The sequence below is a fragment of the Sycon ciliatum genome, chromosome 2 (genome assembly GCF_964019385.1).
Source record: "Sycon ciliatum chromosome 2, ocSycCili1.1, whole genome shotgun sequence".
NCBI lineage: Eukaryota > Metazoa > Porifera > Calcarea > Leucosolenida > Sycettidae > Sycon > Sycon ciliatum.
In genome coordinates, this window is record NC_088644.1 from 32,312,221 (window position 1) to 32,329,236 (window position 17,016).

Below are 17,016 nucleotides of genomic sequence, written 5' to 3' on the forward strand. Positions count from 1 at the left end.
AGGCCGGCATTACAGCACGGGAGCTAGACGGGAAAGGCTAGGCTAGGGTGTACATCAGACTTTTGCCAATAGGGCTTGAAAGTGCTACGTCACAGCATAGCAACAATTTCAAAAATTCAAAAATTGGATCCACTTGGATCCAGTTTTTGTATGGATCCAAGCACATTTCAAGCCGTCTTACTCTCAGCAAGGTGATGTAACCAGTGAAACTGACTGATTTGGCTACTGGGGGCGGGGTTACAACTGGTGGCGAAGTAAAGGTCACCCCTGCATACGACATGAGTGGGTTGCTATGCACCCACATACTGAGGCAATAGCAAAGTCACACCTTAGTGGATCCAAAATAGAAATCTGATGTCAACTTAGTACTCCCTGGCCGTTTTTGACGTCATCACTTTCAAGCCCTATGCAGTGGACATGGCGAGGATCGTGCCGCTTGTATGTCTTGCCAACTTTGGAATGAGAAGGGTCACAAGAGTCACAATGCACATTATCTATGACATGTATCACACACTGTATCATCGCCAATGACTGTGATGTGCGTCATCTTTTCTAGGCTTTCAGTCTGGTCATGTTATCTTCCAGTAACTGGAACACGGTGTACTGTGCCAGGCAGGGACTTGTAGTGGGTAGAACACCCTGCCTAGTGCCAGGTAAAATACACACATCCGTTTTCCACAAAAAATATCCAGATAGGCGAGGGAACCGGATAACCGGCCGAGCACCGGTTCTGTTGGATGCACCACGTGTGCTGAAAATCTGTAACCAACTACATGTATGTTCTTCCGGTTGGCGAGGGATCCGGATAAAGGAGAACCGGAAAAGCGAGGTCTGACTGTACCTCTGGCCGTGTACGTGACACCATACACCCAGTGGGAACATCACAAAATAAGTATGGTTCATGGCTAAACTAAAGCTGCCCGTCTGGACCTAGAATGGGTTGGTATACTAGTGTACATTGTATATGGTGCGATGTGTAATCTTCAAGTATGCGACATGTTGTTCACTTACAATAGCATCGTGCAGATGAATCTTTCTCTGACACAACCATCGATGGATTGGAGGGTGGAGGTACATGATTGTACCAATAGAACATAATGTACACTCTACCATATCTAGACTGTGTGGTCCGTCGTGTGAGTTGCGCGTGACTTCTGAATGGCACTTCTCCTGGCACGATCTTCTTCAGTTCTTGTCCTGGTACGTGAGTTTCTGGTGATGACGGTTTCGTCCAAAGCCGGTACAAGGCAGTATCGGTGGCCGAGCAAAGACCAGCACGAGTGCCCCAAGGGGTTCGCATAACTCGGGCTGTTGCACAAGAATGGAATCTTACACTGTGTCAGCTTGATTGCTCAGTAGGTACAACTCCGACGATGGACCTCAACTACATGTACATAATCATTAATTTTGTAGGTACTGCACTGCTCGCTCTGGTTCTAGTCTGAGCTCCAATAGTCGCCTGGGGCAGTGACGCCATTAGCGACGAAGCTGAATGCCTGTTTCGGTGTTGAATGAGCAGAGGCCCGAATCACGACAATCTCCAGTAGCCCCAGGACCATTCATCTCATGCTTGTCTTTTTGAGATCCTCCGCAAGGGCTTTTCGTTTGACACTGAGTGACAAGGATTGGCATGTGGCAGTGTCCTCGCGTGCACCAAAATTATCTCCAGTCTGGATCAGAGACCTGATACCACGGCCGCCAAGTGTCGATCCGGCGAATTCTACCCTTCAGCGGACAAGTGTAGCGGTGGGCGCTCAGGAAAAGAAAAAAAGAGTACAATCGACTTCAGTATTGATCGGCCATAACACAATACAAGAAATACCAGCAGTAGTTTCTTTCGCTTCACCGTTTCAGCACATTCAAAATAAGGCGACCCACACCTGCACTTGCTTGCGTTGTATATAAACGTTGTGCGGAAAGCTCAAACGGTGCTTGAAGTAAGTAGTTGAAACCTTTCTCGATGGATGCCATTTGTTGGCCTCATGCTGGACTTTGAACCCGTGCAAAGGGTCAAAGGCATTCAATGCGGAGCTGAGGGTAGGCACCGACACTGTAGGCTACACTGAGGATGGTGGAACGGCATGACTACTGCCAGTGCAGTAGTGAGTAGATCTACCACTGTTGACTACATGTGTAGGCCAGTAAACATGGTAAAGGGTAGGCTACAGTTTACAGCAGTCGTCCGACTCATCGTCATCTAGCATCTGGTGCCAATGACTCCATATCTACTCTAGCACCTTTCGAGGCATGAAGACCAAGAATTACGTTGTCGCACAGGGTAGATCTATCAGGATACCAAAATTGGACATATCAATTTGGCGTATCGTTCTCGTGAAGCCAAGTGGCAAGTGCACCGGACCCTGGCCCACCTCGGGCACTGTTTCCTGGTTCATCTGCAGTCTGCCGCGGTTTAGAGGTGGCTCGGATGCACACCGCCGTTCTGCCTACTTCGAAGTAGTTGATAGGAACGATGAGTCAAAATTTATGATGTTGGGGACATTGGGTTGCTTTCCCACGATGCGTTTTGTCCGGTAGGGCAAGAGCAAGATTTGTGTCTTCCAGTACAGTTTGCAACCATGTTTATCTTTCTTGATAGACCACGTAGCCCATTCGTTGCACCCAATGAATGGGGCGCCTGGGCATGTTGCGCATGAGTAGGACATGCCAATCTGACGACATAGATGTCGATAAGAACTTGGGATTTAGGTAAAGCAGTGAACATTTATCTCCTGTAGCTATCTCACTTACACTGAGAACTAACTTGGGTCTGACCTGAAGTTAGGATCGATTCCGTCTCGACTCATGCCATTCTTCCACACCTGGACTGATCGACTCAGTGACTGGCGATATTCGTTTGCACCCTGCGCGAAAATCGTGTGGGTGTTCGGACCATACTGAGTCTGTGCGTTTGCACTGGCCGTATTTGTTTTGACAGAGGATCGGCATCGCAGTCACACGAGCAAGCTACATGTATGTCAGTATGTGGCATGCTCGCATTGTTCTGACGTCCGACTCCAAACCTCTATGCAGCCATACACTACCTACGTGTGTTATAGCTTCTCCGGGAAGCCATATTTCTGCAGTTCCAACTCCGAAGACGAAGAGCATCGAAATAGTTATCAACAAGTCTGCTACACATTTATTTTTTCATCAGTACCTGCACGCTGCGCAGCGAGAAGAAAGAGTTTTTTGCCTCTGGGAAGAAGAGACAGCTGTGCACATCTTTTGCTGCGCCATCGCTTCCGCCTCGCCAGTGTATTCCACCCTCTGTGAGTACGCACTTGCGTCCAGTTGTCTTTCCTCAAGTCGAGAGCAGAAATGCACCGCACAAGTCCACTAGCACTGTCACCCAGCGGCGAGGAGCCTTCTCGGGACATGAAGCTCTTACACCCTGCGCCTAAATCATGTAGAAGCGTCAGCGAGGGCTCAATGGAAGGCACCGCCACCGATTCATCCCTGGGCTATGGCACTCTAACGCGAAAGAAAAGCTCAACAGGCAGTCGTTACTCGACTGGGTCGTCCTGGAGTCGCCGTTCTTCATCCGCATCCACCCATTCATCATTCACCTCCTCCAAGCGCTCCTCAAGGACCTCGTTTGGCGATATAAGCGCTTCCGAATCTTCCGATGGCTCGTTGACGCCGCGCTCATTGCCAGCAATATTCCGCGTGCGCTCAGCATCTGCCTCCTCGTCGGATATATCCTGTGGGCAGCGGCCCCGCGGAAGCAGTTTTGGGGACGATGCGGACACCTGCAAAAGCTGTAAGGACTCTGATAACAGGCAACTCTCATCGTACTGGAGTGGCGAGGACGGTGTCGCGGAAAACAGAGTCGCCGAGCAAGAGAGAGAACTGGAAGAAGCTGTCACGGAACTGGCCATAGAGCGAGGCAGGACAGCCAAGATGGCCAACATGTTGGAGGAACAAGAAAAGGAGAGACTGCTGTTTGCGTGCCGCACTCTGCACGGAGTGGAGGTTATGAAGAAGGTGAGTCCGAAACTTGCATTCTTGATTCTATCCGCTGAACGGGCTCTGCGGCCTTCGAACAGGAAGACTGTGTGCCGCCATGCATGCTTTGACTGCACGGGCGAACCAAGCTTGATGAACACGGAAATCATTACATACATGTGCGAACTACATGTACGTGACTACGTCGCACAAGAGTAGTGGTGGTGGCGGTAGTACTAGTAGCATGGAGTGAGAGGCGAAACTAGCCTAAACCTGGAGGCAGCTGTACCTAACTCGCCCATGCCTGGAGGCGCATGATCCCCTGGGCCAGACACTGTCCAAAAATATCGGGCAAACAAATTTCATTCCAGAGGCAATAATCACTTGCACTGTGTTTGAAGGTGACAACTATTCTATGCCCAGGGTGCCAAACTCACAGGATCAATGTGATACAGTGACAATGACCATGTTTTTAGCCGGATTGTGCAGGGCTAGTATCAGTGTCAGTGCACAACCATATTCTGGGGTAACACACTCTTGTCATGAGAAAGGGCAATGCTGCTAAGCGAAAAAGGCGGGGCCAACAGCAAAGCAGTTTGGTGTGTTCACTTAGCTGTCACATTTGGCGCATACATTGAAAAGAATCGAACTACAGTAATTCCTTATCTGATCAGGCCCCAGCCGCCATGACGGACCATCAAATCTGCATGAAATCTCGAAAACTATTCATGAACGTACATATTGTCATTGCTAGGGGACATTTTGTTTTCAAATCTAGCTTTCCATAAGACACATGCACCAGTATTGATTACAAATAGTGGCAAATCGGCCCACTGATGACACTGGGAGATCATGATGATTGACACTCGAAAAATAAGAGCAATGTTCTGGTCTGTACCGATGGTTCGGCACTCATCATTTCTGGTTGAGTAGATAGCTAGAGACACGATGAGCGTTTCTACATTTCAACTCGTGACCTTTCTAATACTTCGAGTAGTCATGATGAGTGGAGTAAAACCGCCCCTGCCCTGGTCATACAAACTACCAAGCAAAGCTGACCAAGTACATGTTAAAGTGCAGTGTACGTGCACATTATGTCCTAGCAAGCTACTGATCTACCTTTGCTCTGTGCACTTGTGTAACACGACAGGAGTTTGAGAAGCTGAACAAAGCGAACGAGAAGTCTGGTGTACCAGCACAGGTGCTTCTGCCGCCCGGATTGAACACGGCGTGGAAGTCCAAGACCAGTCTGCCGTGCGCAGTGGAAAACCCAAACTGCACGCTGTGGAATGGCGACATCATCGTCGGCGGGCACACGTCACATGACGCCACGGCCGTGGTGCTGCGCTACAATGTGATTCTGGACACCTGGAGTGCCTTCCCTACCCAGGAGTGGATCCGCGTTGACAGTGTGTTCACGCACGACGACGATCTGTACATCATGACGCAGACGGACATACAAACACCCGGTGCAATCTATCGGTAAGCAAGAAAACTGATGATGGATCCTGGCCGAAAATTTTTCATTATTAGTAATTCGCAGCGAAGACAACTTTATTTGAGGATGGGATGTGTAGGGGTTTTCATTAAAGCAGGAATACCATGCATCAATCCATAGCATGATCTGCTACTTAGCCCGCTTCAACATTACCTGCCCAATACTTCATTTGGGAAATTTCAAATTTAGGACAACTTGTGATTCTGGTGCCTGCTTTCCGGAGTAAGTGCGCATAGCACTGCGCAACACATTATCCCGTGGCGAATAGCTTAGCGGTGGATGCACAGCTCGCACAGCCCAATCCCAAGGGTACAGGGGCAGGCACCGTATTTGCGCGATTAGTGCCCCTGGGGCACTATTTTTTCAATCTCCATCACAGATGGGGCACTATTCAAGAGAGATCACTATTCAAGAGAGGGCACCATTTTTCAATGCTGGTACATTTGCGTCATCCAGCACAAAACAAAGAAAAATGGGCCTAAAGCTTACTATAAACTACTTGAAGTATCACGACTCAGCAGACTGAACTGCAACAAGAACTGCGATTTTATGGCATGGACAATCTGCGCTTGATCAGCTGGGATATGGGGAGATGCACGTACCATGCTACAAAGTACAATGTAGAGGCACGAGCATGATGCGAATGCGTAATAACTAACACGATCATCATGCCTGTGAATAGGGACATCTACCAACTGGCCATGCAAGTCTTGGCCTCCTCTCCACAGTGAGCATCAGCCCATACTCGTTATGGCTTGTCATGTTTGCATGCACAGGTGGACCGAGAAGACAGAAGCCGATGGCGAGGATACGTGGCAGCATGTCACGACTCTTCCATCGGCCCACGGCCTCGGCTCTGCAGTGTGCGTTGGCTCACAGCTCATAGTCACCGGCGGTGTGTCCGGCAATCGTTACAGTGTGGCGGTGGACGTGTTTCAGTTCAGCACTCGCCGATGGTCATGCCTGCCGAACATGAAGACAAAGCGATGCTTCCACAGCTCGTTGGCTCAGGGAAACGATGTTATGTTCATATATGGAGGCACGTGCTCGGGTGGCGCATCGGAAAGTTGCTCCGTGGAGCAATTCGATCTCAACCAGCCGTCTTCCTACGACACAGTTGTGAAGCTGCCACACCTCGCCTCATCCCTGGCTCACTCCACGTCCCTGTTTTTCTCATGCGGCGGACTGGAGGAGCAGAGTGGCAAGATGACACCGAGTGCACAGTTCAGTGTCTGGTCCGCAGTCGACCCGGCCAAGATGCCGGTGAACGAATGGGTGTCCCTGCCACAGCTGTCAGCTCCCCGTGCGCACACCGCGCTCTGCTTTACCTCGCCGAAGACGGTGCTCGCAATCGGTGGAGCTGTCCGCATGTCCGTGGATGACGCTGATGAATGGAGTACAGCTGTCGAGGAACTAACAATACCATGAAGCTACTGTCAATTGCATCATTTTAACCTCAGTCTAGTCTTTCGTGCACTCATTGACCACTGTATTAATACTTTCAGTAACAGATAATTCTAGAAGCATGATAATGTTCGAAAAGAATACATATTTCTGTCTCCACGTCGATTATTTTAGCTTTGGCTGATTGCTTGTGAGCTCTGCATTTGAAGTCTTCTGAATCAATAACATTTCTTTTAAAGTTTTCTATTATGCCTGTAGACTTTGTCAGAGCTAACCATCATTCTCCAAGTTTGCCTCGACTAACTGATACGGTGTTTCAGCATTGTTTCTCTCCACCGCTCACTAGGCTGTACCCTGATAGCTCACCTATTTGACGTTGATGAACCAGCTAAAGCATGATTGCATTCCTTGTCATTCATCCATGCTGTATACATGTACAATGCATTATACTTCGAGAGTAGATCTACATGTACGCATGTACGCATGTATGCGATACTATCTTTTAAATAAGTTCTCGTAACATTTTGTCCTCCTTTTTCACCATAAATAAGTTCTCGTAACATTTTACTTTTCATTCATAAGAACATAGTGCTAGTGGTAGGTTCACATCTTACACCACATTCTCTTATTTTCACAAACGTTTATCTGATCTTTTGCTGGCGGAAGACAGGAAAACTCTGCAAAGTGCCACCGTGGTGTCTGATGTCATGCTTCAGTAAATTGACGATTCTCGCAGGGGCGAGTGAATGCGTGTATAAACCAGGCAGTGTGGCGATTAAAAACTCGGAACATTGCTTTTCTGATTCAATATAATTTTGTTGCTGGTTAAAAATCTTTGGTGGCGGGTACACTGTACCAGCATGGACACTTCACGTAAGGTAGTTTCAGCTACGCACAGTCGAGTCATGCACTGATTCATGCATTGCTGTGCCATCATTGCCATGCCCTGAAGTGAAGGAATGATCATGTTGCCTTTGGTCTGGAGAGGGCCGAGATGGAGTAAACATGCATGTCTCAATCCCCTTCTTCACCGCAACGGTCATACACTGCAATCGAGAGATATTTACGACGAGTGCAGTGTAAGCGTCTTAGACCGTGGCGTGGTGGTGAAGAAGGAGATTGACACTGTCTTGATGAGTGGAGCCTCCGCCATATTGAAGAAGGTGCACGCATGGAGTCACATCACTGCGCAATTGTTTCAGATCAAAACAGTCCTATCCACTGTGACTAGTATAGTGTAGTGGTATAGGCAGGCGCCTAGCCAGTACAGGCTGTCAAAAGGGGAGGTTTGGGAGAGGGAATACTTTACCTTTGAATGTGTACACCAGGGAGTAGTACAATATTGTACTACTCCCTGGTGTATACCATAAATTGCCATAATACGACACGCGCAGACGTGTGCAATCATGTACATATAAAAACAAGAGGTTTTTTCTCCATTTTTCAAGGTTGTCGGTGGAAAAGGGGGAGTTCGTCCTCACCCTCCGACTCCCCTCTGGCTACGTGCTTGTCTATGCCTGGTAATAGTCTATGGTCTCGTGAAAAGTTTAAAACTGGCTAAACTGCAGACAACTGCTGCGTCATGCTACAGCAGTTTCCTGCTGAACGGAGGGGCGCGGAGAGATCTCCTCCCGTTCTTGCAGTCAACAGATCATGTGCAGCAGATAATAATAATTATTATATCGAGGCTAGTCACTCAGCCAAGCCTAGCCCAGCCTACACTACATTCTACGACCCCATGGCCACCGGGCTATTCTGCCTGTGGGCTAAGCCTGAGGTCATGTCATTGCTGCTCTCACGATTAGCTGCTCTTGCCAGTCGTGTGCTGAGAAAATGCCAGTCTACTAGTAGTAGATCTCAGTACTGCATGGAGATGAAGAACTAGTAAGCCGATGAGACCTAACAAAGTCAAAACAGCTAGCTAGCTCAGAGTAGTAGCTGTATGGGCAAATGGAGATCCATTGTAATTATACACCAAGTGTACTGTACTGGTGCTTGGACATGGGATGTGGGAACAGAAATAGAACGTGGCAAGGCACTTTACACTAATTACAGCATGCGTCGGCTTGCCTGGTGCCTGGTGCCTGGTGACTTACCATCTTCGGTCTACTACATGTATACATGCATTGCGGTTCCTGGGTTTGGGTCGACGTGTAAAGTCTGACGGCGATCGGAAGGAGACTTTAATGGTGTGACAGTAGGCTACACCGTACACGTAGACCCTGTCTTTTTTTATTTATTTTATATTTTTTTATTTTTTTACAAAGACCACTGTCTACCAACAGTACTACAAGACGTGTGTGCATACCTTCAAAGTCCTGGATCGATGAAACGGCAAGCACAGCAGACAAGCATCTCCAACGCCAGTACACAACAGTCACATGGTAAAGTACATGACTCGAAGAAGTACTAGTAACAGTTGGCTGTACTTTCGGCATAAACTGACTGAAACACTACGTCAACACATCGTCCTGGGCCATGGGCCATGGGATGCATTCCATTTTGCCAGTAGGTCTACATGACTGTACATGTATCACTGTACGGTACAGTGGAGACTCAGCAGCACATGCACAGGCGTTATCCGCCATCACTGCGTTGGCACAGGTCAGCCCAGAGTGGTGACGGGAGAATACGACTCTCTGACCCATGTAACAGGCAGGGAGCTGGAATGATCATGATTATAAGGAGATCCCCCAGATAGGCGTTAGCCTTTAGGTAATCCTGAAATAAGGATTTTTATATTATCCGCGCCAGACACCGGATTCCTGCAAAAACTCTCTCTCTCTCTCTCTAGTACGTACATGTAACTGGCACGACCAGAGACCTTGGACCTTGGAAGCTTCCATTAGAGAACTCAGTGCACTTAAAAGTCTTTCATTGAGTGGTGTTCCCTCTGCCCTTTCTCATAACTAAACTGGCTCTCTCCCCTCAACCTCCTTGTATTGTTGATGTTATCACATCTGCCTACCAACCACGATTTGGCCGGTACCGTCTCGGTATTGAGGGTGGTAATAGGCACCCAAAACGTGCATTTGTCGCATGCCTCACAGGCACATAATGAGAATATACGTAGTCGCCTGGGTATGTCACTGTCTCGATCTCACGTGTACAAAGGTTGGAAGGTAACTAAATATGTTTAGCGTTAGACCATTGCCATGCAGGCGGCAGCCTTGGCCCATCATGCCTGCTCCAACGTTTGGTGGTGAGGTTATCCCGGGGCCTCAGCAGCAACAACTGAACTCTGAGGCTCCTGGGACTGGGAGTCACGCTTGTTTGTTGTTGATTTTAATTTTTACTTCGCAAGGCCAAACGGACAATGGTGCCCAATTCTATGGAAGCGAATTTGAACGCAGGAGAGAGCTACGGAGAGAGAGAGAGAGAGAGAGAGAGAGAGAGAGAGAGAGAGAGAGAGAGAGAGAGAGAGAGAGAGAGGGAGTGACCGAGAGAGAGAGAGAGAGAGAGAGAGAGAGAGAGAGAGAGAGAGAGAGAGAGAGAGAGAGAGAGAGAGAGAGAGAGAGGAGAGAGAGAGAGAGGGAGAGAGAGGGAGAGAGAAAGAGAGAGAGAGAGAGAGAGAGAGAGAGAGAGAAAGAGAGGGAGAGAGAGAAAGAGAGATAGATAGAGAGAGGGAGAGATAGATAGAGAGAGAGATAGAGAGATAGATAGAGAGATAGATAGAGAGAGAGAGAGATAGAGAGAGAGAGACTGGACTAAAGTTTGGGGAAAGTGAGAACACTTGTGCGAAAAGGCAGGCAGCCTCTTACTAGTCTAAGGGTGCGTTCGAATTGTCACTCTTTGACTTTTCGAGGAGCTTCGTTTTTCTGATGAGGTGGCCTTATTGGCCTCTTCAGAAAAACGAAGCTCCTCCAAACTCCTCGAAACTCATCCGATGGGAAGCTAAGGTGGATTAGTTTCGAAGAGTTTGGAATAGCTACGTCACGTGGTACGTGGAGATGGTCGATCTGAATGGACGTCATCAGCGCCATGACAATTCCACTGAAAAACTCTAAAAATAAACCGTTCTAATGGGACACTTCAAATAATCTCTTTATAAAATTTGTTAGAACAGTTGATGAAGACAATTCGAACGCGCCCTTAGTAACTTGACTTTTAGGCTCTATAGCGACTTCGCTCTTTCTGTTTCGTGATGTGTTGAGAAGTAAGTTAGCTGGACACGTTCACAGGTTAGGCCGAGGGTTCTGGTCAATCAAGAATGCCTGTTTTTTTGCAGTAGAATGTAGCGATGACAGGGACCAGGAAACGAGGAATATGGTGATTTTCTCTTGTGATTCAGAAGAATGGTGTGCTCCAACTCCGGAAAAGGATTTTCACCCTTTCTGCATCCTTACTCCGTTTTCAAGTAACGATTTTTACAATACTTCAAAGCACCGTAGACTTCTAATGTGATATTATTATTAATAGCAATGAAAAGTATGAATGCCGCAGACATCACCACGCAACACGACAATTTGTTCAAGGTTTGGTTTTGTGTGTTTCCAAAATCGATTTTCACGTTCCGATCATCAGTGGAAATACGCAACTAAAGAGATCAAGGGAAAAACAAAGGTTAAAAATCCAAAGAAGTGTGACACATGACGGGTAACTTGTGGTAAGTATTACAAAAAGTGAGAACTAAAATAACGAGTAAGTGTGACAAACGGGCATGAACAGTGCAGAAACAACTCATGAACACGGGGTGCAAACTCACGAAAATAACCTAAGTGCTAAAACATGTTCTTTTTGCTTACACAAATCGGGCTTATGTGTACGAATACTAACAGCTTCAAGGACCTTCAACTGCTGGACATAACGGGCACGACACAGTACAGAGAAGTGGGAATCATCATACACACTCAAACAATCGGGACGAGATAACAAATGCAAATACACAGCTGACTTCTTACGAATTTCACCCTCATCAGCTCCATCACCTTCCCTGCCACCTGACTCCTCCTCGTCCGTTTTATCACCATCACCACCAGCCGTCTCACCGGCATCCGCCTCGTCTTCATCCGCCGCCTCGTCATCACCCGCCTCGTCGTCATCTGTATCCTCGCCGTCATCCGCCTCGTCGTCATCTGTATTCTCGTCATCCGCCGCATCATCACCCAACTCATATTCACCACCAGTCAGTCGTCTGATACCATCCATGTTCTCCTTCCTACGTCTGTCCCGTGTCACTGTCCTTACCTCATCTACGTCCCGAGATTGTGTTCCGTTTTGCCCCCGGCTTCCGGTCTCCTTCGATGCTCCGCGTGGGCCTTGGCCATTCCTAGCATATATTTCGGTTGAATAATTGGCGGTCGACCTCCGTGGTCTCTGGACCCACGGATCAAGCGCCGGAGGGTGCTGCGGTGTCCGCACAGCCGGATACTGTGTCAAAGAAATGGGCTCAATTTCTGTGATTGGCGGTACTGTTGTTGTTGCCGACTCCTCCCCAACCCCAGCCACCAACGGCACTGGTGGTGGCTCCGGTGGCGGCAAGGGCAACGGTGGAGAAGGCACATTCGGTTGGCTTAGTGATCCACCACTCTTCCTCTGCACCGTGTGTTCGACTTTCTCTGGTTGTGTCGGTGGTAGAGGGAGCGGGTTCTTGCGTGGTCTTCCCCGCTTCGGGCGCTTCGCTTTTGCTGCGTCCGGCAGCATGTGAAGTGGTACATGCTGCTTGATACGTGCGCTCAGGTGTTGAAGGGTCCTACCAACGTACCGGCTATCACAATTCCGGCACTCAAATTGGTAGACCAAGTGGCTCAATAGGTGGGATGGTAGGACATCCTTCCTCACCGTGAACGCACGTATCGTAGTGAACACAGGGATGAAGTGCGCCGCAAAGTATGTTTGTGTAACTAGCGTTTTGATTGTGCGGCACAATGTCTGTGATGCCTCTCCTTTCCAAGGTAAGGAAAGGTAGACTGGGCAACGACTTGGACCAATGATGACGACCTTTGGTTTTGATGCTGATTTTAGTAGCTTGTTTAGCAGTTCCTCCGGGTAACCATTTTTGAGAAACACAGATTTCAGAAAACCTAGCTCATCCTTGAGTCGAGAGGGGGAACAGATTCGCCGCGCTCTATCCACCAGATTCTTCACCAGGTTGACCTTATACAGGTACAAACAATACGAGTCAAACACGATATATTGTCCGGTAAATGTTGGTTTCCTGTATATTGACGTTACAATTTCATCGTTTGACTTCTCCACACGCACATCTAGAAAGGACAAGGTGTTGTTCTGTTCATGCTCAACCGTGAATTTCAGAGAGGGATGTAAGTTATTCAATCGGTCCAAGAAGGCGTCACACTGTTGTACTGAATCAAAATATGTGAACGAGTCGTCGACAAAACGAACGTAAAACTCCGGCCACAGTGACTGGTCCACAAGAGGTTCGCAGTAGCCAACAAATATTTTGCCAACACTGGACCTAATGGTGATCCCATGGCTACCCCATCCACCTGCCTATACATCACGTTATCAAATGAAAACTCAACGCCCGTAGTAACAAGAGACATCAGTGTACGGAAGGAGGATTCAGGCAGCCATGGCGTGTCAACAGAGTTATTGTGATAGAGAACATCCGCACACATATCTATGGTCTGTTCCAACGGTACATTCGTGAACAAACTGACCACATCAAATGAGCACATGTGCGCTGTAGCGGGAATCTGGCGAGTGCGAATGAGGTCTACAAACTGGAAGCTATGCTTGACAATGTTCTTACAGTAATAATCTTGCACAGCTCCAAGCATCAAACAAAGCCACTTCGATACTTTGTACTGTGGGGATGCTACCATTGATAATATTGGGCGTAATGGACAATTCGGCTTATGGATCTTTGGCAAGCCATAGAGTCGCGGGCGGGCGGAGCCTATTGGCTTGATTCTCATGAACTCTGACACCGAAATTTCTTTCTCAGCTTTCAATTTCTTTAGGTATGTTATCAGGCGTTTCTCTACTTTTGTTGTATTATCATGAGTGGAAACTGGTCCGAGTTTCACGAACTTGGAGTCATCGTTCAGGATTACCGCCATTTTTGATATGTACTCTGTTCGGCTCATTATGACCGTTGCGCGCCCTTTGTCCGGTCTGGTAATTAAGATATCATGATTGTTACTGAGTTCACGTCGGACTTTGAGGTGTTCACGGGACAGGTAAAATTTGCTGCGGTCCGGCGGTTTTGCAGCATGTTCTTGCGCAACCGCTCTGATACTGGCAGTGCATACAGCCTGCTGGGCATCAGACACGGGCTTGAGCTGCTGAAGCTTCTTGTAGAATAATTCAAACTCCGTGAGTACTACCTCCTTCTTGTTATTGGCAGGAGGAATGCCGAAGTCAGTACCCCGACATAGCAGTTCCTTTTGAACGGTAGAGAGCTCAATGTTGGCTCGGTTAATGATGGTGTCTGTGTTGATCTGTATCGCGCCATAACGTTTTGTGCGTAACCACTTCAGATTCTTCTCGTATTTCGCAATCAGCCTCGTCTGTAATTTGTTGTCATTAGAAGCAATAAGTGAACTAAACTGAAGATAGTCATGGGCAGAAAGGAATGAGCGAGCTACACAGTACAAACGTTTGAACTCACACTGTATAGTACAAAGTGTATCGGAGGACCGGGCGATATCATCCTTCAAGAATTCTCTCTCTATTGTTAATGAGTGATACGCCTTGGCTCTGTGTACGCGCAAACATGGCGTTTCCGCAGGGCGTTATTCAGAGTATCTATCTGTTCTCTAGAGTATCTCCGCTTAAAATATACAAATAATCTACGTGGAGATAAAAGTTTAATAATAGCAATGAAAAGTATGAATGCCGCAGACATCACCACGCAACATGACAATTTGTTCAAGGTTTGGTTTTGTGTGTTTCCAAAATCGATTTTCACGTTCCGATCATCAGTGGAAATACGGAACTAAAGAGATCAAGGGAAAACAAAGGTTAAAAATCCAAAGAAGTGTGACACATGACGGGTAACTTGTGGTAAGTAATACGAGGCGGATGACGGTGAGACGGCTGGTGGTGATGGTGATAAAACGGACGAGGAGGAGTCAGGTGGCAGGGAAGGTGATGGAGCTGATGAGGGTGAAATTCGTAAGAAGTCAGCTGTGTACTTGCATTTGTTATCTCGTCCCGATTGTTTGAGTGTGTATGATGATTCCCACTTCTCTGTACTGTGTCGTGCCCGTTATGTCCAGCAGTTGAAGGTCCTTGAAGCTGTTTGTATTCGTACGCATAAGCCCGATTTGTGTAAGCAAAAAGAACATGTTTTAGCACTTAGGTTATTTTCGTGAGTTTGCACCCCGTGTTCATGAGTTGTTTCTGCACTGTTCATGCCCGTTTGTCACACTTACTCTTTATTTTAGTTCTCACTTTTTGTAATACTTACCACAAGTTACCCGTCATGTGTCACACTTCTTTGGATTTTTAACCTTTGTTTTTCCCTTGATCTCTTTAGTTCCGCATTTCCACTGATGATCGGAACGTGAAAATCGATTTTGGAAACACACAAAACCAAACCTTGAACAAATTGTCATGTTGCGTGGTGATGTCTGCGGCATTCATACTTTTCATTGCTATTATTAAACTTTTATCTCCACGTAGATTATTTGATATTATTATTCTTATCTCATACACCACAGTATTCTGTGGTTAGTCGACTGTATTGATTGCTCTCATAATGGACATCTCATGTCCGTTTGAAGTGCGATCTAACATAAAAACAGTAACAACAACCCAGAGAAAAAATACGCGAACATAATTATATTCTGAAAAGTGCATCGCACTCCTCAGCAACACGCAGCAGCTAATCAGCGCAGAAACGATCTGCATTCTGGCATAGGCAATGATTCAAACAGCACACAATGCATAGCCACGTCAAAAGGAACACAGCAGCGGCTACATAACGGGGAGAAACCTACGTGACATTCAGAGGCCAAGATAAGCAGCAGCTTTTGGCCCCTTCATCATGGTCTACAAAACGTAAATGCCTGTGGTATGCCCGGTTTCTACACGACTGTACACTGAACCGACTATGGAGAAGATACCTCATCCAGCCTAAAGGCCGTTCAATATACCGCAATCTCGTGCATTTAAGGTCATGTTCTTATTTTCGAATAATTATACAAGTAAGAGCACTCTCGCTTATAAGAATATGTCGATGCAATGTTTGTCTCTCGCATATACATGTATGACCATAGTTTTAGAATCGAACCAAAATATACTTGTGCAAGGACCGAAAACAGCGACTTTTCGATTATAAGACCTGGCTAAGGTCAAGGATCGAAAACCATGGCTTAGTGCTGTTGCAAATGCGTTTATGCTCATTTGAACAAAAGATATCTCAGCAGGACTGGTGGAAGCTCGAGACTTTGAATTGCCTTGACAGCACCATACCAAGTACCTGCATCAATGACAGCAGAGCGGCACAGGTGTGCCAGAGGCCTGGGCTTGGGATGTGGTGCGAGAACATCAAATAAACTCACTTTCCACTGCGCAGCCCATAGCTCCACATTGCACTGGCAGGACGGACCATCGTGAAGAAGTCCATCAACAAGTGGTATCTCATCGATAGTTGATATTCCAGGAAGACCACCGTGTTCCACCAGCAGCTCCACAACAGGATCTTTGGTCGTTTTTGTATACAGAAGTCTGTTAACAACTGGTGGTACACCATAGCCACAGCAGTCAGCAACTGTAGTTGCGGATACATGAGCACCTGCAGGGCCAGTGTCCAGTATCTGTTGCCTGCATTCGCCGTTGATACATGCTGCAAGCACTTCCACAAATTGCCGGGCAACGCAAAAACGATGACTCTCATAAAGTTTTTCTCTGCCCCTGAATGTTACAGGCTGCCGGCCACGCAAGTTGACCTCCTCAATAAGGATGCTCGGCCATGCGCCAAACAGGGCATTCGCATCAGAGGCTGACAAACCAGCTGGATTCGTACCCTCTTGGAGAAGAGAATGCACAAAACTGGCGAGGTTAGCAGGGTCCATTACTTTTGCACGAAAGGCCACATACATGCACGCGTGACTGCTGCAAACTATTCGCAAGTTCAGAGCGCACCAGAGCCGCTTGCATAATCGTTCAGCGTCTGTGAAACAGGCCATTCGCAGGATTGATTCTCGGAATAGCACTGGCTCACGCATCATAAAGGGGGCTCGACAAAGATTAGGTGT

At 47.4% G+C, this 17,016-nt stretch overlaps 1 protein-coding gene across 1 annotated transcript; it reads left to right on the forward strand.

The window, feature by feature from the left end:
- Nucleotides 1-2,931: 2,931 nt before the first annotated feature.
- On the forward strand, nucleotides 2,932-7,537 carry LOC135809734 (uncharacterized). The gene is made up of 3 exons (XM_065323150.1): nucleotides 2,932-3,984; nucleotides 5,096-5,427; nucleotides 6,220-7,537. Exons 1-3 carry the CDS (start codon nucleotides 3,319-3,321, stop codon nucleotides 6,869-6,871), a joined length of 1,650 nt encoding a protein of 549 aa, XP_065179222.1. The 5' UTR covers nucleotides 2,932-3,318; the 3' UTR covers nucleotides 6,872-7,537.
- Nucleotides 7,538-17,016: the final 9,479 nt, after the last annotated feature.

What these genes read in the sequence shown, in the direction of transcription:
- LOC135809734 (XM_065323150.1), top strand. Translation starts at nt 3,319, where the DNA reads ATGCACCGCACAAGTCCACTAGCACTGTCACCCAGCGGCGAGGAGCCT. An exon ending in GAGTGGAGGTTATGAAGAAG is followed by an intron (nt 3,985 to 5,095) that starts GTGAGTCCGAAA and finishes GTAACACGACAG; the next exon opens with GAGTTTGAGAAGCTGAACAA. An exon ending in ACACCCGGTGCAATCTATCG is followed by an intron (nt 5,428 to 6,219) that starts GTAAGCAAGAAA and finishes TTGCATGCACAG; the next exon opens with GTGGACCGAGAAGACAGAAG.